General features: G+C 49.2%; 1 protein-coding gene across 4 annotated transcripts in view; it reads right to left on the bottom strand.

Annotated features, from left to right (window-relative positions):
- The window catches only part of LOC144149486 (uncharacterized), a 589,882-nt gene that overhangs the window by 469,783 nt on the left and 95,376 nt on the right, over positions 1-24,723 (bottom strand). For all 4 annotated transcript variants that reach the window (XM_077681074.1, XM_077681075.1, XM_077681077.1 and 1 more), the window contains exons 2-3: positions 6,226-6,464; positions 5,078-5,225 (exon numbers count right to left, since the gene is read on the bottom strand). In XM_077681074.1, the coding sequence (XP_077537200.1) occupies positions 5,078-5,225; positions 6,226-6,438 (361 nt within the window). In that variant the 5' untranslated portion in view covers positions 6,439-6,464. The remainder of the gene's footprint in view (positions 1-5,077; positions 5,226-6,225; positions 6,465-24,723) is intronic.

The following is a 24,723-nucleotide window of genomic DNA, read 5'->3' as shown; positions in this document are numbered from 1 at the left end:
TTTGCACTGTACCTGTCCCTCATCCAAATATGCAGCGCACGTTATTCTCGAATCCAAAACTATACCAACTAGCCCCTAAACATGCCTTTGTTAACGGGATCACAGAACAAGCCGGTTCCACTGTCTGCACGTAAATCAAAAAGTTAAGGACTGCCCTCGCCTCAGCGATTATAAAGCTTCTGCACAAATAACTAAGTACATGCCTAAACGAAAGCATGACTCTAAAAAATCTAGCCCATTGTTTAGCCACAATGTTTACAGTTCACCTCTGCTAAGACACTGATTGTATGCACTCAGCTTGACCTGCAGTTTTCCTAGTATTCTCGGCTTTAAAAAATCTTCATTCGGCATTCAGGGCTCAAAATTAGGTACATGTTAGGTGCACTTAGTCTTAATGCATCATACCTTATACCAACTTTTGTGGCAAAAGTCATTGTTCTGATGACATTAACTTCTCAAAACTAATGAGTGTTGCAGGTTGCACTTTGTGCCACCGTACATTCCAAGAAAACTGAGAAATGGTAGTGTTTTTTGATAAAACAGTTTTAAAGTCCGCAAAGACAAAGACTGTGAGCATAATCCTAAATTTTCTTGCCACAGCCTCAAAACGTTTGAAACAATTCTTCCGAGAGGGAGAAAATGGCAGTTACATGGGTATGCATGTACCAAGAGCCTTTTCCCAGCAACCGCAGGTTTCCACAAACACTGCAAACTAAGGTACCATATTTTTGCACGTATAACCCGCACCAAAAATGCGAAAATTTCAATGGCAAAGTATGGGTTCAGATAATACACGGGGTTTTTCGCATCCCCTGGGCTCCTGGACACGCCGCCATCCCCGGCAATGAAGAAACTCATGCCGCAACTCACGATTTGATACACCGAGCCATTGCCAATGGGGCCCAATGCCTCCCCCCTCCCCCCTCCCCCGAAGATCAACCCCACCCACTAAGTGGGTACACAGAGATTCTCACCCATTACATGCAAACTCGGCACAGCCTTTCACCACCACACTGGCACCTCTCCAGAGAGGAAGCTACAACTTGGCTGCGGCTGCAAACGAATACCTACCCACATCCTACACGCCTTCACCTCATCTTCCCCACCCGCCATATAATATGGGAGTGCCAACGTACTCCAGCCTCGCCCCCACTTCCCAGCCCCAGCTTCGAGCAGTGGAGGGCTTCCCCGGCCAGCCCAGACCTGGATACCCAGCTTAACCTGGCGACCCGAACAAGGAGACCCAGCCGAAGTCAACTAATCCCTGAGTAGGGATACCTTTCACGGGACTAGGCCTATACATCAGCTTCTGCTCGATAAATGAAAATATTTATTCTTTCTCTCTCTCTCTCCTTTAGTGCAGCTTAACGGCAATGCGTGTTGTGCCGTGAAGTATACATCAACCTCTGCCCGATAAAAAAAAATATTTATTCTTTCTCCCTCTCTCCTTTAGCGCAGCTTAACGGCAATGCGCGTTGTTGCTCCTACGCAGCAACACGGATTAAGCCTTCCATGGCAGCGATTGCCCAAAACATACAAGGACAAGGAACAAAAAATAAGGACAAGCACACTGTAACAACTGAATTTTATCAGTGCATAGTGACTTTCACCTTGCAGTCAGTGTCTCCTACTAGCTAAATACACGCTTTTTCAGTCTACACAGTACGTGCTGTGTTGCTTGAGCAGTAGCCTCGGTGCAGCCTTTCCTGTCTCAAATGTGCGGGCACGACGCGAGGAATTTTCTTTCCTTCCCAGCGGGCTGAAAGTGGGGACGCAAATTATATGCAGGGACAGGTTATACGTGCGAAAATACAGTAGGTGCAAGCTTGCGACTCCACTCTTTCATTCAAAGTATTTCAGCCTGATGCCCATGTTTGTAAAAGCAAAACGTGCACTGCAAGGAGGGTTACCTACGAGCTTTTTTTTTCCCAGCGCCAAGAAAATGTGCAAACAGGCACTAAATCAGACTACCAGCACCAACCACAAATGATGCGGAATACTTCGACTAGTATGAAGCAAACAAAAGAAAAAGTATGTTCGCAAAACTGAATAAGTCGGAGCCTTTGAGCAGCATTACTACGAGTGGAAAAAAAATATCACTACAAGTTCTATCAGAAAAAAATCAAATATCGCTACAAGCACTACATGTATGTGCCTATACTATGCCTTTGCTAGCAGTAAAATTCTCACAACTGCCACGGCGAGTCGAAGCTGGGCCCTTCGAGCCACCAGCCCAAGGTGATTCTTTTCTTGCAGTAAAGCCGGCTGCAAGGTGACAAGAAAGCAAACACAAATGCCACTAAAATTCACTTGGTGTACACCAAAAGCAGCTTACTGAACATCTGCCCTACACCATCTTGCACACCTATGTAGACACCCCAAATTTTTAGTGTTTTCTGGCTGTCCAAATCACTGGCTGGCTCCTTCCTGTTCATATATTACGAGTGTCACATTTGACGGACACTTTTCTTCAACGTGACCGTCACTAACGACGCGTGCTCAGTCATATCCAAGGTGTCGGAACGAAACGAAACTGGAAACGAGTAACTAAAAAAAAAAAAACTATATTTTTGGCGGAAAATGAAAACATAACGATATTTTGTCCGCGAAACCAAAAAAATTTCGTTTAGGTTTTCGCTTTGAGTGGCAATTTCAGGTTTTTCAGGATTCATTTCAATTTCCATTCAGCGAGATGGCAAAGTGAAATCAATTCCCTGGCATAAGATCATCTTTCATCTCTCTGGTACCCACCCTCCTTCGGAAGGCTTGCTGCCAGCTTCCATATTCTCTCCGTTTGTTCTGATAGTCACAGAGCTGAGCTCTACACGTGATTGCCGCGGGCGGGCATCTGGCTGCGATGCAGACGTCGCCGCCTTATTTATTTATTTATTTTGTTAGTTTAATAAAATACCCACATTAGCCCTACGACATTGTTTAGGGGCATCGCTTCCTTCCTACATAAATAAACACGAATATTCTAAAACACAACATCAGAACAAGGAGGAAAAAATACAATCTTTGGAGTGAACATCAGCATACACAACTAGCAGTACAAACAGCAGATTACAGCCACCCACTCAACGCAAACAGCTAAAAGCATGTTGCACTTGTATACAAGTTCTTCCAGAGTGCAGCGGAAAACATTTCATAAGGGGCGGAAGCAACAGTGTTGGGCAGGGCATTCTTATCTGTAATAGTAATAGTTTTTAGAAAAATATGCTTCCAATGCAGATGCGCACCATGAATATTCACCAATTTTCGTGCTGTTGTCCCTTCATCTGGATATATACAGGGGGGTGTTGCTGAAGGTACTGATGTTAATCCATTGCTACCTACTCCCATGTAATCTCTTTTAAGATTAAAACCAGGAGTTTTACAGTGCTTCAAAAGACAGACCGTTTTAATTTAAACTTTTAACAATAACATCACAAGTGTACGAGTTTTTCGAAAATTCTGTTTTTCGAAAAATTATTCAGCATCACTTCTTCATCTTTTTTAACGTAGTTTCCTAATCCTCAATCTTTTTTAACAATTTCGTAAATCCCAATTTTTGCTCGCACCAGCAAGAACCGTTATTAACCGTTATGAACCTTTATATTTTTTGTTCTGGAGCTAAAACAGAATGGAACTATTATTTATGGCAAGAAACAGAAACTGTGAAACGAAAAAAATTTCGTCCCGACACTCTGGTCCTTTTGCACTCAAATCAAGATCATTTTTTACTTACAGGTGCAGCTACGGCAACGTGCATTTTACGTGCTTCAAGGAATGGTGCCGTCGTTTATCAGAGACAAAGCAAGCTGCTTGACACCAGTTTATGGGAACTGGAGCAGATCCTTTCACCCCCAATTAATGCTGCCTCCTTTCCACAAAATTTTTAAAGTTACCACTACAGACGCCATGCACACATTCAAATTTGCGAGCAAAGTAATTACGCAGGGGAAGTAATCGATCAATTCGTATTGAACAAAATACCGCACAGTTAAAAGATGTGACATAAGTGGAGAGTCTGACCCCAAATGGTTTCCGAAAACTGTTTGCTTGAAGAAACGTTTTTTTCACTCTGACAAGTAGCAATGAGCTGGGGATGGAGCAACCTGCATCCTCCCACAGCTGCAGCCAGCGCCCCCTCATTACTAGCCACGGCATGCAGGTGGTTTTTACAACTTCGTCGGTGCGCCCGCAGATGCACACCTCGTTTTCGCACGCAGGAAATGCTTCTTTACACTTATTCCGAACTGCGGACATAATGAATGAATTCAGCACGACGATCGCGTTGGTTATAACTTGGCTTGGCTTACTTCCCTCTTTATTTATTTATTACAAGCACCTACATCGCCCATTGGGCATTGTTGTAGGGGGGTTACAGTAGAAAATAGAATACAAACAGCAAAATTGTAGCCGAACTAAAACCATGCATAACATTATACATGAGAAATCTAAACACTTGCAGTACAGCATTGTAACAGCAGTACAAAACACGGGATTATACAACGAAAGCAGTAATTATACATATCAAAAATCAACAACCAAGAGAAGTACAAAGCCATCGTTAAATATATGGGCTATTTCAGCAACTCAAAATGCTGCTTCAATGGCTGTTAGGAAATTAGAATCAGAGAATATTGGTATTTTCAGCGCATTCCAGTCGCTAATCGAGTTTGGAAAGAAAGAGTATTTAAGGACATTCAATCGACAGGTATATTCTCTAATTTTATATAAGTGATCTTTCCGTTCGGACGTATAACTAGGCGTCTTTAAATACCGCTCTTTATTTATCCAGTCTTACCATGATATAAAGAAATTTAAGTCTTTGAACTTTCCGTCGTCCACAAAGGTACTCGAGACGCTAACTCCGCTCATTCCTTGCGATTCCAAGGTGAGATTACAACTTACCAAGTTTTGCAAGCAGTGTCATGTGAGTTTGTAGCACTGTGCATATAGTACACATGCAAGCACAAGCCTGTGAGAATTTCAGCACCGGGGGTGGGGGAGGGAGGAATTCTTGCCCATTGAGTACTGCCCCCCCTCCATATTTCAACACCTGCCTATGCCACTGAGTTGAAGCACAGCATACCTTTCTTGGCAGCGATGGCTTCCTGGCTTTCCCCTGTGGCCTCATTAGCAGCAACACTGCCGCTGGGGGGCTGATCGCTCGGGGCCGTCTCGTCCTCCGCTTCCATCAGAATAGATATGAAGCCCTCCTTGAACTCCTCAAAGCTCACCTGCAACAGAAGGGGAACCAACGCCGCACACATTTCCCCCCCAGCTCTTGAGAGTGCATCGAGATCAGCAAGCTCGGCATCCTTCATCGACTGCCGATTTTAAATGCGTAAGCATTTCTACATGGACTGAACCACGTAATTTGTTTGTCTATTTGTAACACTTCACGTGTCATACTTTCATTACATAAGGAAACGCTATTACTGAAAGTCACTAGGGCCTTTCTTCTTCGATGTAAGACTGCTTACACACTGCCCCTGAAAAATGTTTATAACTATAGGAAGGTTTTTGTAAGAGGCCTTAGGGCCTCCCCACTTTCATATCAGACACCCTGTATTGCTCTCACCACCCAAAAATGGCTTCACAGCAATGCATTTCCGTGTATTAGTGAGGCTAACTTTGAAAGGGCTTAAGAGTCACTTATTCAAAAATTTCCACATGGTAAGCATCTGCAATTTTTCTTCAAAACAATGATGTTTTGTAGTAGCATTGGGTGGGGTAGCTAGACTGAAATTCGAAACATCAGCTGATACGCAAATTTATTCGAAGCTATCTTGATTATTTTTTTTTATTTCTACCGCTCGGGAGTGCATAAAGTGTTCAAGATGCACAAAAGGGGAGGGGCACAAGCACTGCAAAGACCCTGAAACCCTGCAGAATACCACCATTTAACAATGCCTGAGGAACATAATGTTAATAGGCACAATTTTTGTGTGCACACAGTCCTATAATAAAAAACTGCCGATATTTGCACACTCTACAAAATTTCTCGTAACATTAAAAAAGAGGCTCTCCTAATATGCAGGCAAAATATCTTAGTTGCCTAAACCAAAAACAGTTTGCTAAAACTGAGCGACAAAACAAAATTAGTAGAATAATATATAAGGTTTATGCCAGATATGTTTGAATGCATGGTATTTTTCTTATAAATTAGCTACAAAGCCAGAATAATATGTTGAAAAGCAAATAGAAAAATTGTTCAGCCTTTCAGGGAACACCCACCGTGGCCGGGCCCTCCTGGCCGCCCCCGGCGTCCGCCAGGCCCCGGCGGCCTCCCAGGAGGTAGTGCACCAGGGCGGGCGCCCTGTGCGCCAGCTGCAGCCTGCGGCACAGCCGGCGCAGACCCGCGGCGTCCAGCCGCCCCGTCCGCTCCGTGTCGCAGGCGTCGAACACCTCCCGGAGCTGGGCCACCCCGGCGTCCTGCTCTTCCTCCATGCTCGCCGCCCGCGGGGGAAAGAGAGCTGCGCGGGTCAGGTGTGGGGAGAGAATTAGAGAAAGGAGGATAAGAAGCCATTTGCGGCAAGACATAAAGCTGAACGAGTTGGTACATGAAAGCATTGTGGAACTTGCCGCAGTCCATGTGTCCTCCCTCCATTCCCGTGTTCTGAACACGATAAAACTCCACGGTGTGAATTTAATTTCCAGACACAAGCTGCCACCCTTACAACATTTCCTGGTCGAGCCTAAGTGCAGCTGAGACGTCTGTGAAGGATGTCCAAGACAGAAGACGCGGGCCCGAGGCCCCACCGACTTGAATAAGTTTGTTTATGTGCACGTACCGCCGTCTCAGTTCCCGAGACGAAGCAGGAGTGGTACAACTGTTCAACGCAAAGAAAAAAAAAGTTCTACAGAACAAATGATTACGCAATTCCCTTCCGACCTGTTCATGACCTAGTCTGCGCGGAGACCCATCAAGTTTATTCCACGAGTCTACTGACCATGTCGGCCTATTACCTCTTCGCATTCAAGCATACAAATACCGGGACAACTAAAATCCTGCCCCCGCCACCTCCCCGCCTTCAACCCCAAACAAACAGCATGCAATTTTATGTCACTACCAATCATGGGCGTGCAAGTAATTTCATCGGAACGAAGGGCGAGACAAGGGAAAGGGCATGGAAGCGAATTCCCATTTCGTCGACGGCCCGGTACAGAAGCTGCCCTCCCTGCGCGGCGCGCAAGGCATCAATTAGACACGCTGACACGCTGCACACTGCCTAACGCAATGTCAAACATACCAATCCAGTTTTTGAGCAAAATGTCCTATGCGTCTTGTGAAGAGGGATCACGACTCTTCTCGTGTTAAAGCGCAGTTCCCACCTGTCATCAGCTTGTGTTTAGCCAAATTCCTCGAAAAGACGGAAAACGAATTACTGAACCATTCTATGGTGGCCGCGATTACCCAGCGAAGGTGTTCTAGTTTCATTTTTTCACGAAACTAAAGTCCGACGACGCCCGAACCCTTGTTATGGGTTGCGAATGCGAAAACATGGATGTCCAGCCCAAAGCCTGAGATGCTTTATTTCGCCTCGCGTTGTCGACGGGCGTTGCCATCTTGCCGCTTCAGGCTCTTTGCTTTACGATCCGCTTTAACGCTTTCGAATGGCTTCGATCTGTCTCCTTCGAGTTGCGCCGCTGCTCCTTCCTACCGCCGTGTAGTGGAAGAGCTGACGACGATGGTGAGTCTATTCGCACCCTTCATCTGCGGTGCACTGGCGCCGGACGACCACCTCTCGCTACTGCTGAGTTCCAGCTCGCCCTGTGGAACACCTCGTGCTACGGAGCGCTTCCCAAGAAGCCGTTTCGCTGTTACAGACGCCGGACGCCTGATTTCAGGCCACTTATTGCTTTCGCAATAAAACGAACTACTGAAACTTTCCCCGTGCATAATGAAGAAGCCCTCAAGAAGCTGGTTTCACTGCAAGCAGAGGCGCGCAGCGGTGAAGCCTGCTTACCGTGAGGCGATAAAACTCCTGATAAAAACATACCTAGGTTCCAATGAATTTACGTACATTATTTTGGTGCGAAAAAAAAAACTGATGTTCTCTCTCTTTTTGTGGCCCTGTTTATTTACTTTATTGACCAATTATTTAGTTTACTTTATTTACCAGTTTACTATGCGCATTTCTCCCCGTATCCTAGAATAACTAAACGTGGCACTGAGCTTATACTGTTACAGGACAACGAAAGTAGGTAGGGGCGCACTCTGCTATGTTCTAAATGTAGCATAGCCCCGGTGTTGCCTTATAGGTAGTGTTTATTATCCCGGCAACCGTGAGAACGACCGTCAGAAATTCCTCACGGCAGCCGCCTCTCATTGGCTAAGCACGCTACGCGGAGATTCTATGGGATAAATATTCCCTACAAAGCCGTGTTTGCAGCCGGTTTTAAACGAGAAGGCACGGGTTCGAATCCGGCAATGCGATGGTTTCTTTTTCTTTTTTTCGCTTTAAAAAAATTTCCGTCATCGTGATTTTGTTAATGTTTTTTTTACTCCGGTTTTTACTATATCAAGAGATCGACGCACAGGACTTCTAGAATGGGTTCAATTACGTTTAATATAGGTTGTGTTCTGTGTCGTTGGGCTGGGTTGGATTAGGTTTGTTGCGTAGGTTATGACCCGTTCGGTTAGGCTACGCTAGGTTCGGTGAGGTTATGTTATGTTAGGTTACGATGGTACGTAATATTATTCAGCAAATTTTACGCCAGCCAGCTTTTGTGGAAACTGCCGTGAGAATTTCCCAGAGGTAATTCGCTCGGCTGCCGTGAGACTATAGACGCAGCCTTCCTTATATTCTATCCTGGTCGCCCATTAAAATCATCCCTTCATCTATCACGGTTCGTGTCTTTCATCCTACAACCGCGTAACATGTTTGGTAAGGGGGCGGGGGAGGGGGGTTCGGGATAATATGGAGGCCACAAGGTTTCAATTTTGTATGTTTTATGACCAGATGCGCCGCTTGCTAGAAACCGAAAGAGGCTGGTCGTGATGCCAGTATCAACAGAGTGGTGATTCTGCTAGGCAAATATAGACAAGAAAGCGATCGTGCGCGCACGTGCGTTTGTGCGTGTGCGTATGTGTGCGCGTTCAATAACTTGCTCAGGATGCGAGTCCATCGACGTACGAAGTAAACTTCTAAATTAACCAAAGGACATGCGTGCGTGACGTCGGCCGAAAATGAGTCTTGCGGACGCTGCTTTTCATTCACGGTGCGTCAGCGTAATGTTAAAGCTCACTCATATAAGGGCGACCCCACGTAAGACCATATCATGGGGAAGGGGATAGGGAAGGAAGAAACTTCAAAACCTCTGCCTCCCTCCCCCTTCCCACCTGAGAATTATTTCGGACATTTTAAGCGGGCATTAGACACAACCTCAATGTTTCAGCAAGGGGTCATTCAGCCAGTGCGGCTTTTTCGTCACACAATGTGCTGAACGTGTCGTCAAGGCGAAGATATGTGCGTATACAGGTGCCGTCAGAAATCATTGGAACAAGGATTTGTGAATATCACATTTTTTTTGCCTTATTGGCTTTATGACAGCCATTACCGGTTTACTTGAGGCTCTTTCTATTAGGGAGGACTCCCCTTCGAATGCACACCAATGCAGCCAGGCAGTTTTCGGAAGAAGAAATTACTGCAAATGTACGAGGCACTGTTCCAATTAGTTTCGACAGCATCTGTACGTCACATAGTTCCTCCCAAACATTCAATCATGCTTGAACAAACGACGACCGAAAAGACAACGGTCATTTTACAGAAACCAACCGCACTCGAATTCGCGGGGCTGAATCCTGTATACACTTTTCGTTTCACCAGGAATGAATATTCAATCAATCAATCAATCAATCAATCAATCAATCAATCAATCAATCAATCAATCAATCAATCAATCAAATTTATTTACTGCGCCCAGGAACAGCCATGAGGCCTTTGCGCTGGTTCACATATGGATACAAGTGCGAAAGAGCGAGAGGTTAACAGACAAACGCGACAAGACACGACAAAACAAAGTAAAAAAATAAGCCCATCTCCCCGCGAGGAAGACTCGAGTAAATGCGTCGCATAGGGGGTGGGTGTATTGCGTTAACGTTTAGTGCTTGGGGAGTTGGTGGTAGTGAATGCGTTTTATCAGCAGCTTCTTGACGTAGTTTGAATGAGTCAAGGATATAAGGCGCGTTCGTAGCCTCCCATTCTGTGTCGGCTTTGTGGCGCAGTGGGTAGAGCACCATGTACATTGCGTTCCGCCCGCAGGGTCGAGGGATCGAAACCAGGCACCGGATAGTATTTTTTTTATATAGTGTAGGGGGAGGGGTGTGGACTACGACTACGGACGTCAACGCGGGTGACATCGTGAGTTACTGAAATGCTCTGCATTTAAAAGGGGGCTTAATAATCAAAATTAAAGCAGTTCAAAATAAAGTTGTCGGGAGGAGTGCGGAGCAGTGATTCACCAGTGTTTCCCTAGTGTTATCTTTGTGAGTACCTTGTGCTTATTTCGTTTTTCTTGCAATTTTCGTACATTTATTAACCAACGCCGCCTGTATAAGATTGCCTGATACAAGCGGCGTTGCTCCTGCGCTATCGCCAAAAGTGGCTGTGGCACCACCCCTTGACTAGTTTCAGTACCAGCCCGGCGGTGATACCGAAAGTAGTCAAGAGGAGGCACCGCAGTCCCTGATAAGGAGACACTGGATTGATGAGTTTTCATTCGATTGTGGCAATTAATGCGTTGATTCATGATGTTTTCCTTATGTTAAACTGCCCGGAGATAAACAGAATCGCTGATTAATACATGCACAAGACGTGAAAAGACCTGCTTTAACTCCGGGCTAGCTCCGGTGCCACGATGCGGTACACGCGAGGTCGTAGACTCGAACCTTGGTCGCACGTCTGAAAGGCGGGGCGGAAAACAAAAGCCCCCTTGCGAGAGAGAGAGAGAGAGAGAGAGAGAGAACAAACTTTATTTTCCGCAGGACCTAAGTCCAGGTCCTAATTTGAAAGTTCAATTCACCGGATCCACGTAGTACTCCAGAATACCCGTGCGGATCCGGTGCACGTGTTTGTAGAGAGCTTCCTGGGCAGCCTGGATGTTTACTGTCGGCGGGGGGAGACAGCCAGAGCTCCCAGGAGGTGGTGGAGGCGATGGATGGGTCAAGTGATGGCGGGGTGCAGTCCCAGGGCTATGCCCCCCCCCCCCGGGCTATCCATGTATCCGGGCTACTCATTCAAAACAAACTTGGCTCCCTCCCATCAATGCTCGTGCGGCGCGTTCACTCAAGAGACAGAAGAGCACCCGTCCGCACGCATACACGCGCAAGCAAGCACACGCGCTGCTCGTACTTGTGCTCAATTTTGATCGACGTGTGACGCCGCAGCGAACACGGCGAGTTGCAAACTGGGCGCTGCCTCACCCATTGCGAGCCCTAAAATAATTAGCTGCTTTACGAGCGTTTCCGGCCGCCGGTTCACGTCGTGTATCACCGTACCGAAACGATGATCGGCGGATCGCGCTTCGACAAGAGAGATACAGAGTGAGAGAAAGAGAAAACTTTATTTGCCCAGAAGTAAAGAGCTTTGAGCGCTCTCTGCCGCGTTAGTCGGCTAGGAAAACTTGGTTCCTGGCTGCTTATTCGCCCGTCTGGACGAGGCGTAGCTGCATCAGGGGATCGGTGCTGCACCGCAGGGTTTCCCAATGCTCCATGTGTTTGATGCTTATAGGGGGTTCAGGGTCTTGTACCGTGGTTTCTTCTGGCATTTCCACATAATGTGCGAACACTGCGGCCACCGCGCGCTTCGGCAAACTGCTACTAAGCCGCGCACTGTATGGTACTAACGGTACATCTTTCGGGTCCCTGTCGTAGCCCGTCCGCGCGATGGTTCTTCCGTGACGGCCCGTCCACGTCTACCGGACAGGTCTGACCCCGCCACGGGAAAAATGCGGGGGGAAATACAGCGACGACTACCTACGCGCCTTCCTGCCCCGCACGTGTTTTGCAGAAACACGTACGCAGGATACGGCGCAGGCTACTGCGCCGCCATCATTCACCCCAGCCAATGCTTATATATGCACACGTCACGGCGCAGGCGGTTTGGTTTTGCGCTGCGCGTTGTAAGCTTTACCACCGTTTGGAAACGACAGCGCGGGGCTGAAGCCGAGATGGCCCCGCTATACGGGTCTCCATTGCGCTTCTGTTTCCTGAAAATGTTTCGCTTTGTGTGACTGAAGGGAGTTTAAAAAGGAAGACATGGTAACGAGTAAAACTGCGGGAAGGACCACGGGGAAAGAATATGCATGCATTCGGTGACAGCTCTAGGCTTCTTTAGCGAAATGTTCGATAAAGGCACGAAGGAGCTGAATGCTCACATTTCTTGGTCATTCGCGCGCTAGTGTAAGTGATACAGTCATGTCTCGTTAATATGGACGCTTCTGTTCCCCTCAAAAATCGTCCATAATGTGAATCGTCCATACTAACGATTCAAGGTCAAAAACAAACATTAAGGAAGAATCGTTCAAGGAAATATCACGGTTTATTCAGCCAAATACCAGCCAATAGCACGGTTTGTTCAGCTTTCTCCCAGGCAACCTAATTCGAAGTCAGTCCAAAATCCACGCTGGTTCGACTATGTCGGAATGGTGCGCAATCTGATACGTCGGCTTCATACGCGAAGGACCTGGGTTCGATTTCGACCGCGGGAGGAAGCATTTTACTGGCGAAGCCCCCAGGTGCTCGGGCTGTCGGAGTCTCCTGTCGTCGTCGTCGTTTCATGCAGTAACGGTACTGAAACACCTGGGACACTCGTTTTCCGACGCCTCGAACTAGGACGCTTGGTGCTTCAAAGACAGTTTGCTGTACCCCCAACGGTTTCATCTCCGTTGGCAAAAACGCCAAGACGCCACGCATACACTGCATGCTTCGCCCCTCCCCACGTTAGTGGAGATGACCCCTTCTTTTTTTCTTTCTTTTCGTGAGGCGCTTGATGTGCCTTTGTAGAAACCGATTGTGTGAGTTGGCTTTCCTGCAGTGAGTTTTGGGCGTAACGATGGACGGCAGCGGTGAGGCACAGAAAGCTTAGCTGTAATAATGTCTAACTGAACGCCGCTGAGCGCTCCCCTCAGTTTTGCCCTCCGAGAGAGAGAGAGAGAGAGAGAGAGAGAGAGAGAGAGAGAGAGAGAGAGAGAGAGAGAGAGAGAGAGAGAGAGAGAGAGAGAGTAAACTTTATTGACACCACTGGCCTAAGGGGCCGCCACCACGGCTTGTGCTCGGGTGACCAGTGACCAGTGGGCGCTGGGAGTCTTCGTCCGAGCGGCCCAGGGCCTTCGTCCAGTCCTCCGAGAAATAGTGGCGGCGCTGTGCCAGATCAGCGCATGCAGCGCGTGCTTGATGTGCCATAGAGCACGGCGCACTTATACCGCCGCAGCTGCAACTCTCGCTTCCCACGTCGCACCCCGTTGCCCAGCAGCTCGGTCCATATATCCTGTGTCTATTCCACTGCGAAGATTGCTGGCCTCCACCATTAGCCAATCTTGAATAATACGCGGGCAGGGCAGTCCGAGGACTGCACCTCGAACCGGGGGTCACTGAAGACTACTTTGTAGGGTTGTTCGCTTTCGGGTCAAATCAGATTTTACCTTTTTTTTTTTTACACCTCGAGGTTTCCGCGTTTTATTTTTTTTTTAAATCGGGGGTAAAAATCGGGTGCTATTTGTCGAACTGATAATTGGGGAGAAATCGGTTTTTTCTGTAAAAGCATTCGGCAATTCGGTTTTTTTGTGGTTAAATCTACAGATGTGCTTGCTATGTAATACACTCAGTTTATTTGGTCATAAGGTATCACGAGCTTTGTTTCAAGCTGGTAATCGGGGGTAGTGGGTTTTCTGGCAAATGTTCTCCGAAATTGGGCGTTTGTTTGGAAATGAATCAGTAATGATGACAGTAAAGAGCATTGATAACTTCTAAGAAATGAAACACTTTATTCACGAAAAGCTGGTCATTGATTATTTACACATTGTTGTTTATGTACAGGGGGGGGATTAAAAGAAATGCGAACAACGGAGCACACAGCTTCCGACGCATGCATGCTGCACCGTCCGGCTGCAAAGTCAGTAAACTGCGCGCATGCGCATTCCTTCGAGGGCGTTTGAGAGTGTGGCCTATATTTATGAGAAATGCTTGATCAAGAAGCGACCGCGATCGTTTATTTAGAGGCGTCTTTTCACGCTGCGTCGCCACTGAGCAGGGTGATCGTTGAAGGGAATCATGCTAGCTGCAATCAGCTTGCTGCGCGCTTGGCTCCCGAATGTAGCAGATAACAGGATCCTCAGTGGCCACAGGCCATAAGACGACGCCCCAAAATAAATGACCGGCGTTCCTTCTTTATCAAGCATTTCCACTAACAGTAGGCCACACTCTCAAACGCTCTGAAAAGAACTACGCATGCGCGCCGTTTACTGACAGCGCAGCCAGACGGTGCGGCATGCGTCGGAGGCTGTGTGCTCCGTTGTTCCTATTTCTTTGAATCCCCCCTGTACTATTACGAGCATTATGAAAGGGAACACAGGAACGCGCAGAAAACACCCTCAGACCCAGCTGTGAGTGATACGCAGCGGCCGCCGTCGGAAACAAAGTGGTAAGGGGGATGCTGTTCTAACAACTGTTCCCATTCCCGCCGTTCGTCTTATAGCTGTCAAACGATACCATATTATCGGCGAAATGACGTAAGCTGCTGCTTTGTAGAAATGCCACCGTGGTGGGAGTGCCAACAGTTAGGGGAAGAGCGCCCTCCTTCCCCCTTTGATTTTCACAGCGCCATCCGCGTGTCGCTCCGAGTCTGTTTCGAGGATGTTTGCCACGCGGTCCTGTGTTCCCTTTCATATTGCTCATAATAGTACATTCATATATTGTGTTCATGTTGCGGTTGCAGATGCAACAGCAACATGTCTGTTTCCATTCGCGACCGGTCCGATTGTTGAACGTACCTCAGCCTGGAGAGGGTTCTCTCGACATCACAACTTCCATCAGCTAGGCACAACAATGTCATACTTGCCAGCCTGGGGTGGCGAGCGGTAGTCATGCCAACACTCAATGAGTTCGAAAGCTGTGTCTGCGGGAACAGCTTCGAGCAATTCGCACTGGTTGAAAACAGCCATTGATACTTTGAAAGGGTCCATTCGAGGGGAAATCGGATTTAACCAGAGTATCCTTAAACATGTTCGGGGCGTAAAAATCAAGTAAAATCGGGTTTTAGCCGAAAACGAACAATCCAAATTATACGTTGGGACATGAACTATCTGCGGAAAGTTGCGACAAGATCACCTTGTCCGGCCCAAAATCGCAGAAATTTAAATAAGAACAACTCGTCTTCAATACTTCGCCTTACGCCTTCAATTCTCAAAAAAAAAAAAAAAATAACCCGCACCAACAGACGAACAGACAGTAACAGCCTAAATGTTAGAGACAAAAGCATTTATTAAGACGTTAAAAACCAAGGTTTAAAAACACACACGAAGATGAAATTAAAATTAAAATTCACTGCACAATTTCACGAGGGCAGATTCCAGCTGCAGGTGACTCCAGCCTGGCGCATCTGCTCCAGCTGCATTTCCCACATGAGCCCGAGCGGACACGGCGGGACCTCGTCGGGGAAGACGAGCTGGGAAGGCGCTGCGTCCTCTTCCGGTGGCGGGGGTTCAGGTCCTCCCGCGAGGCGCACCGTCTCCGCGGTCGAAGCCGGCCTGAGTGGCGTGGTGGGCGGGGGCATGTCCTTGATGGGCACCCCGCCTTCGACCATGGTCGAATTGAAGGGACCGGCCAAGGCCGGCGGCGAAAGGGGCGCTGGGGAGACCGGCAGCGCGTCCCTCACGACGGCGTCAGATCCGGCTGACCAGAGGAGGGTGCCCTCCGGTTCGTCCACGTCATCCGCCTCGCCCGACGCGCGCCTCAGCGTTTCCACCTCGGCCCACGTCGTACCCCTGCAGGAGGTGCTCGTGGCGGGCGAGCTGTCGGTGGACGGGCTCGACAGGTCTTCTGTGGTCGACGCCTCCCCGGCGTCCACGGGCACCGCTTGTCGACCTCGTAGTCCTCTCACTGCCGGGGTGCCCAACTCCGCCGGCACTGGCCAAGAGTATTGTGGTACGAGGCGGCATGGAAAACACCGCCGAGAAACGCTTCCACCATTTGCAGGGAGGGGGCTTGCTGGTCGGGTTCCGTGAGGACATCCAGTGGTTGGAGGAAGAGCTGCGTCCACGGGAACGCCTTGCCGCCCCGATGGTGCGGCGGCTCCTGCCGCAGAGGTCAGCGCCGCCGACACGGGTGCCGGCTTTCCTCGGTGAGGGCGACCCAAGGGCCGGGTAGCCACGCGTACACGTGTCGGTATGGGCGTTGCTTCGCGGGCTTTTTCGAGGCGCGGCCTTTTGGGGGGCATCGTATCGCGGGGACTGCAGAGTACGGCGGCTATTGGGGCCTCAGCGGCGGCGGCGGCGGCTTTATATAGGCACGTTGCACCGCACAGAGGCCGCTGTGAGCGCAGCACCGTGTGCGCAGCGCAGCGCTGTGAGCGCACGCTAGGGTATCGATAAAGGAGCGGCGATTTATCGAGAAGTTATCGCCCACTGCCTGCAGCATGCCGTGCATACAATATATGGGGTTGACACTGAGACACGGAGTAAAGAAAGACGGCCTTGATGAATGCATCGGTTCCTCCCTGCAATTTGTGTTATCTGCAATCTGAGTGGTCAGCTACAATAGCAGCGACTGACGTATTTTCGCCTGCGCCACTGTTCGTCCTTCTCGGCCTTGTTATCATGACGTTACCTTAGATATCTTCTTTGTGTGGGTGCCTGTGCGTGACTCGTGATAATCCCGGATGTTGGTGTCCGGGACAGAGCGCCGACACTTACGTAACATGAAGGCTACGAACTGAGCCCGTGATATGCCTGGCATCTTTCACAACAGAAATGACCCCCGAACCACCCGGATATAATAGAAAACGGCGCTGCTGCTTGCGAGGCAAGCATCAGCGCAACGTGCCTATTGGGGACTACCCCTTTTTTTCGCAGTGGGGCATAAGCCACGATGGTGGTGGTAATTCCAGGTGATAGGGTTCACGCCCACTCAAGGGGATCGGGCAGCAAATATAACCAAAAATAACTGTCCGATCAACCGTGCAGACGTTCTTCGTTCTCGTGTTTGCTGAACGGATTTTCTTTTTTGCCCATGAAAACAGCGCCAGTAGCGGCGATTGCGAGGCAAAGATCTGGGTATTTTATCACCTCCTTTGCACCGAGGACGTCGCTGCCCTGCTTTGATTACTGCGTATGCGCGTGTTTGCTCACAGCGCAATAGAATTGCGTCTGAATGCACGTCGAATTTGTCTTTTTTTTTTTGCTTTACGTCTAGTTGACGCGCGATGATTGTTCGCTGTGTTCAGTACTCAGCAGATTAGAAGTATTTTTCCACAAGGGTACATACACATAGGCGTAAAAATACCTCGGGGCACCTAATACTTCTTCTGCTCACGTGCTTTAAACGTGAAAGACTGCTGCTACTTATCAATTATTATTATTATTTTTTTTACTGAGACATCGCATTCGCGTCTCTTTCTTCGCTTTCGTTTCCTCGTCTTTTGATGCGAATGAGTTCGACGAGCACGTAGCAACTTCCCAAGAATCTACTCCCGTGGCGTCATGTTCCCGTGTCACGCGGATCGCGTCATTCTAACTTTTGTTCCAGCGCGGATGTGAAGCGGTGGTAACCCACTCAACTCCTGTACTCGAAAGACCAGGGCTGAAATTCCACAGGAACGCCAATGTATTTTTAATGCTACTGAAATTCTCGAACTCTTCACCAGTTTTTGTTCTCTTTTGTTTTTCTTGTTCCGACGTTATATTTCACAGAAACAGACCGCGTCCACAGTAGCCGGTCATTCTAGAAGCAAGAAATGGCCGCGTATACCTGCGCCTTTCGTTGCAAATGTCGACAAAAGAAGCCGACTGGCGCCGTGCCAAGTAAAGGTCTGCCTTCCCTTTCCCGCTCACCTCTCATGCTGTTCCTCTCCCGTCTTGTTCCTCCCAGGATAGCACGCTAGAGGTTTGCTCAAGTCAATTTAAATTTGCCGCATTCCCCTGCTCCAGGCGGGTTTATCTCGATGCCAGCGCTGCCGTACGGCGGAGACGCGCGTGAATCGAGGCACCCTACTACGTCGTTTATAAAACCAAGCGGAGCGTGGAACCTATCTAGTGGAACCTAGAGCCACTAGATGAGTTTCAAGCGTAGCTTATTTGGTGGCTCTAGTGGAACCTTTTGTTGTTGTTGCCATTTGATTTCTTAAATGCCGCCAGGAGTTATAGTAGCGCGGGCAACAGCAGGCGACGGTTTTCTGCAGTTGATGTAGTATTTCATTTGCTCTCGCAAAAACCAAGCATCCGTGAATTTTTTAAGTGCGAATGCACTTTATAAGCGACCCCAAACCATCCACCGCCGGCGGCGGCGTCCGCAGTGCTCCTCTATATTTAAAAAAGAAACAGCATCCGGCGCCAGGTTTCGATCCGAGGACTTTGCGGCCGCAGCGCGACGCCACGCGACGCTCTACCGACTAAGCCACAGACGCCACGCTGATATCAGTGTGAGTAACGCGCCTTATATCTTTAACGCATTCAAACTACGTCGTCAGCGGCGTGCGTTGGCGACTCAGCGGCGTTATAGCGGCTTGATAACTGCGTGGTGTACACGTGATACTACAAACCCGATGGAAGAGATGGAAGAGAAGGCGGCGAGGCGGTGGGCTGCGGGGGCCGAGCGCAAGCGCCGCAAGCGGGCCGACAACCGTGCATTCGCACTTTCACATTCTCCCCCTCGGGGAAATGCGGGGGAATTTTTTTAATAAAGGAATACTGCAAACAACACTTATGTATAGATGTTCTGCCTTATATTTGCGTGTCTTGTTCTTGTTCAACAATATTGACAAGTATGAACACTGACACCGGATTAGACGTTTAGATTTGGCCGTGGGTATAGTCACACACAGATATAGATAGACCGACAGATAGACATACAGACCAAAATTTATTCGTTTAAGTATCCCAACAAAGACTATCTTCCTTAAAAAGCCTTTCCAAGCCCGGGTCTTGATGCTACCTATACCAAGGTACATAAACCGCTCTCCCAGCATTAAAAAAAAAAAATAACTCTTGAAATCTGATTTCGTGTTACACTCCCGAAAAGTCAATGTGAGTAAAGTTATCCGTCGCAAAGGCGCCTGCGTTGACGTGTTCGTACTGTTCAGTTTTATTAGACGACACACGGCCACCGCATTTGGTTCACTCGTCGTTTCACGCTAACATCTGCGCGCACAATGGACCAACCTGCGTTCTGACTCCGGTTCCTCGCCAGGAGATTCTCAAGCACACGTACGCGCTGATCCCCAAGAAAAAGATTATCGCTCCAACCCATCTGCCCAGCGACAGCAGAATGATTCTTTTACATTGTATCAGTTTATAGCAACTCAGCCGTTCCCGCCTCATCTGCCGCGACGGAAAACGCAACGAACTATCCGGAGACAATCGCGATGACGACAAAGGAAGGAAGGCCAGGGCCGCCTGGATAAGTTAAACGCTGGGAAGCGAAGAATAAATGTGGCGGACGCCAGGAACCGCTCGGAGGACAACCCCAATGGAAGAAGAGAGGCGAAACCCGGTTCCGTAGTCGAGGCGAGGTAGCGCGTTGCGCTCTCCCACGCCAGCCGCCGGGCGGCACAGCCGAAACAGACAATGGTCCATCACCGCCGCGGAGGCATTCAGAGGACGCCACCGTTTGTGCGGCGGCTCTGTGCGCCGTCTTTTCGGGCGTAGAGGTAATGCCACGTCTCTACGAGGGTGGCAGCCCTCATTACATTGGGTTAGGGTGCGAACGAAGGAGTTACCGATAACGGCTGTTCGTAACCCCGAAGTTGTGGAAATCTCCCTCTTGCCAATGGAGGCACCACAGAAATACAGTAAAAATAACAAAAAGGCCGCATCAAGAGTGCCGTCCTGCAGTATTATAAGCACTCCACTATATCGACGTCCACCGGCGTTTTATAAGAAAATTGCCGCGTCTGGCCCTACATCGATCTAGACAATGCCTAACCTAAATATATCTTAACATGACATAACGCACGCAAAGAAATCATTTAGAACACCGAAACTAGCCTACGCCATAAAAATTGAAGTTCAATTTAAAGATGAAAAAAGAAACAACCGAGGCAAGAGCCGGTCTCGAAACAACGACGGACGCTTTGGCCGCTGCTAGCCCCTATGGTCTTAAATATTCGAATGCCGTCGGATGGCGCTCAAGCAATGCCTGAAGCGATCAGCTAGAGTGTAATCAGCTACACCCTAGACACAGAGTAACAATATATATATATATATATATATATATATATATATATATATATATATATATATATATATATATATAACCCAAAAATAAGAGTTGGCAGTCAAGAAAACTTCAGAAAGCAAAGGGGAGGATGTGGTAGGTCATTGAAACAGATAAAGAATTTGGAAAGAAAGAGAGAAAGAAAGTGGAGAAAAAAATGCCCCCCGGATGGGATCCGAACCCACGACCTCCAGAATATCGTTCTGGTGCGATTCTGGAGGTCGTGGGTTCAGATCCCACCTCGTGGGCATTTTTTCTCCATTTCTTCTCCACTTTCTTTCTTTCTTTCCAAATTCTTTATCTGTTTCAATGACCTACCACATCCTCCCCTTTGCTTTCGGAGGTTTTCTTGACTGCCAACTCTTACTTCTGTGTTATTTTCAACGATCCCCTCATTTTCCTATTCTGATTCTCTACATGCATAGCGAGGGCCTCTGTTCTGGCAGTCTTGGTGCCATAGGAAACTTAAGAGGGTTCAACGCTGGTCGACCACTCTCGACATGTCGTAGACACTCGAGTCATGGCTCGGGGGTTAAAAAGAAGGTCCCCTTCACCCCGAGTAGTCCGAGTGGCGCTGGCTACCACCCCCAAGCACAGGAAACAAAAATACCTAAACATAAATACCCCAGAAAGTGGAGGGGAAAATCGTCCTGCCGGTAGCGTAGTGGGTATCGCACCAGACCGGTATTCTGGAGGTCGTGGGTTCGGATCCCACCTGGCGGGCATTTTTTCTCCACTTCCTTTCTTTCTTTCCAAATTCTTTATCTGTTTCAATGACCTACCACATCCTCCCCTTTGCTTTCTGAGGTTTTCTCGACTACCAACTCTTATTTCTGTGTTATTTTCAACGAGGCCCTCATTTTCCTATTCTGATTCGCTATATATATATATATATATATATATATATATATATATATATATATATATATATATATATATATTCAATGCTTCGAATACAATGCGGGGTATGACTTTGAGACTCCGGATTTTGGAACAAAATCTCGCCTTATATTCGAATAAATGCGGTATACGCTCGAGGCACGGAGTATACAAAAGGGAGCAGAGGCGCACAAACGAAGAAACGACTGCCAGCAGCGGGGCCAAATCGGAAAGACAGCAGTGATGACGCCACCAGCGACACAGTGAGCAGGTCACCGGGACAGATAAAGACAAGAAGAAAAGGAGTGGATGAAGGCCACGAAACGATCATCATCATCATAGCCCGTTCAACCACACGGGAACGCCTAACTAGCACGGTGACTCTAGCGAAGCGGGCGGTTTTCGTTCTTGCAGACTCCGCGAGCGTCGTCCAGAAACGCGACGCCACCGCCCGACGCATCGCGTAGGCACAGTAGAGTTGGACAGGAAGCAGAAATAAAGAAATTGCGGCGAGCATAAAAGCCGCCGCGTGCGTTATTTCTCTCTGTTTTTGTTCGTCGTTTTCGTTCTAGGCGGAGCTGGCAGTGTGCTCGCCCACTCCTACGGGGCTAAGCCCATAGTTTCTATTTTTTGAGGCGCGCGGCGATGGCACGATCTACCCGAATGCAAAAGGCGTTGTTGTCGGGCGGGAACGACGAGGCCGGAAGGAACTGAATCTAGTCTTTAGTGTGCGCGCACACGTGCGCACATATGCGCGAGAGGGGTGAAAGGGGAGGGGGGAGGTCTGACCATCTTATAAGTCCGAAGCGTCGTCCTTAACTGACCTCTTATTTAGTTGCGTTCTCGGGAAACGTAAACGACTGGCAAGCATTCCAACGGAACCATTTTAGCGTGGTCATGCATGACAACGTCGAGCTGCCGAATATAGAAACGTTCAAGTACCTATCTGCTCACGTACTTAATCGGCTATGCCAGGCGAGACATCGAGGGAATCTGGCTTGCCGGTGCGAATTACGACCTCGCGGTGAGCGCCCTCGTTCAACGATTTGGCCGTGCAAACTTGCTCATCAACGACCATATCGACCAACTCCTCAAATCGAGACCAAAACGAAGCTCCACTGGGAGTTCCGTGAGAGCAATACCCCTGGTCCTCAACCGTGCGCTTGCTTCGCCGATGCCTGACCCACGACTTGACCCTGATGTATCGGCAGAACGACGAGCTTGCCAGGTGAAGGAATTACTGGAATTCCTAAGAATCCATATTGGGATTCGCGATGAAGGGAGACAACACAGACCCCACCGAACGCAGCTCGTCGATCCGTCTACAACGCCGACTCGAACTCCCCAGGACAACAGGAGGCACCCGTTCCCTCTGCGTTGGCCTCGACCGCAAGGTCTATTCGAGTCCCCAGCCACACCGGCGTGTCCCTTGTGTGACAGCCGCGGCCACAAGGTGGCGGACTGTCGGGTCAACTTGTCGGCGACCGAGAAGAGGGCGCGACCGCGCAACACCCGCTGCTGCTGCTTCCGATGCGGCAGACGTAACCATGTGGCTCGTCAGGGCAGAGCGTCACGTAACTTGACCCGCAGTACTTGCAACGGGCGTCACTTAGCAGTGCTGTGTGACGTGTTTCGCCCCTGCTGATCGAACCACGCCCAGAGCGATGCCGCGGGTACAAGCTGGAGAACGTCACCCACTGCTGTGACGCTTTCGAGAAGACACCCCGGGGTAACGTCTGTATTGCTGCACACGGCTCGAGCCTGGCACAGGATGCACGGCGATGACGCCGCACAGTGCGAGTGCTTCTGGACACCGGCAGCCAACGGACGTTCATTCGTCGAGATGTGTCTGAGGCCCTCAAGTGCACTTTGGTCGACACAGACGAGCCAGCGTTGGTCACGTTCGGCAGAGCGAATGCTCACAAGATTTTACAGTGCCGACGAGCAGAGGTGCTGTCGCGTGGGCAAGCTCGTGGAGACCCGTTCACTTCGGAAGCCTTGGGGGTCCCGAAGATTTACTCCGTGACCAGCCGCAACTAGAGAGTGCGTCAGTCAAGTTCCTGGATGGAAAGCGGAACGGCCTCGCCGACGCTTTCCAGCCCAATACATGGAAGGCAGGAGAAATCAGCGGTGTTGGTTGGATCTGACGCCTACTGGAAAGTGGCCACGGGCAAAACATACAGGATCAACGCAGATCTCACAGCTGCAGAAACAGTGCTGGGTTGGACGATTAGAGGAACACTCGGGTATCCGGCGCCCAGGTTCACCAACGCCTTGTTCCCTCCACCATCCACTATGTGGCGGCGGAACAGCTGTTTCAGTCCATTGATCGGGCGAGACCGAAATGCCTGAGCACTTGTAAGAAATTAAGCACCAAACGCGTAGTTGGAAGTCGAACAAAACAAAACAAAACAGGGGTGAGTGCATATATAGCAGCACCTGCAGACAAAAACGATAGTCATATACAGGCTGAGGGCGTTAGACCTCAAAGCGTGACGTTATGACTACGGTTAGGCCTACCGTCACATGCTCGTGTCACCCCCTCTCCCAACCGCGCATCAAACTTTCAGCAAGCGAGCTATAAAGTGGAACATACAGAAGGCTGCAGCGAGTGAACTTTTCTTTCTTTTTTTTTTTTTTTTCTATACGCCGAGAAACCGACCAAGGCAGGACTGAAACATTATCCGGGAATGCACTGACTTGCCCTGCAGTATAAAGAACGCTAGCGCGCAACTCCGCGGCCGCCACCATCCAGTGCGGGGGGATTAGGAGCAATTAGAGCTACGGGGTGCGCCACGCAACCGCGGCGGCGCCCCGTAAAAAAGAGTGAGCAGCGACCCTGTTTGCGGAAGGCCAGCGGGCGCATTCTCTCCGGCCAAATTATCGCCGCCGCCGCCGCCTCGCTTCCTTTCGCCGTCGACGACATCCAGGAGGAATGATCCGGCGCCGCCGATATACAACCCCGCAGGCCCCGCCGCGTTTATTCCAACGGACTGCTTGTCCAGGAGAGTATACAGGAAAGGCATAGACGTACGAAGCAGATGACAGACAAGAAATTCAGAGAGACACTTAAGACTCCTTTCGTGTATACACTCGTATCGTATCCACTAAACACTTGGAATCCTTCCGCCCCACTTGCCCTGTATACACACAGCTGCCCTTCTTACCCGCCATTACGACACCTTTACTAGGAGTGCAATCCACGAGATCGCCGCCTCACCTAAGCTCCCGCATCGCTTCCTGAGAGCACAGGCTCAACCCGGGTCACGGCGTGGACGTCAAGTCGATCCCAGAACTCCTGGCGGCACACTGCCTTCAGGTCAGTGAGGGAGTATAGCCGAGCCCGTCAGGATGTGCGCCGCGCAACGACGCACCAGCGGAACGTCATACGGGTCATACGGGACCGACCGTCTTCAATGAAGAGA

Source organism: Haemaphysalis longicornis, unplaced genomic scaffold (assembly GCF_048455015.1).
Source record: "Haemaphysalis longicornis isolate Haplotype H1 unplaced genomic scaffold, Haemaphysalis longicornis Haplotype H1 scaffold_8, whole genome shotgun sequence".
NCBI lineage: Eukaryota > Metazoa > Arthropoda > Arachnida > Ixodida > Ixodidae > Haemaphysalis > Haemaphysalis longicornis.
This window is presented reverse-complemented; position numbering and strand designations above follow the sequence as displayed.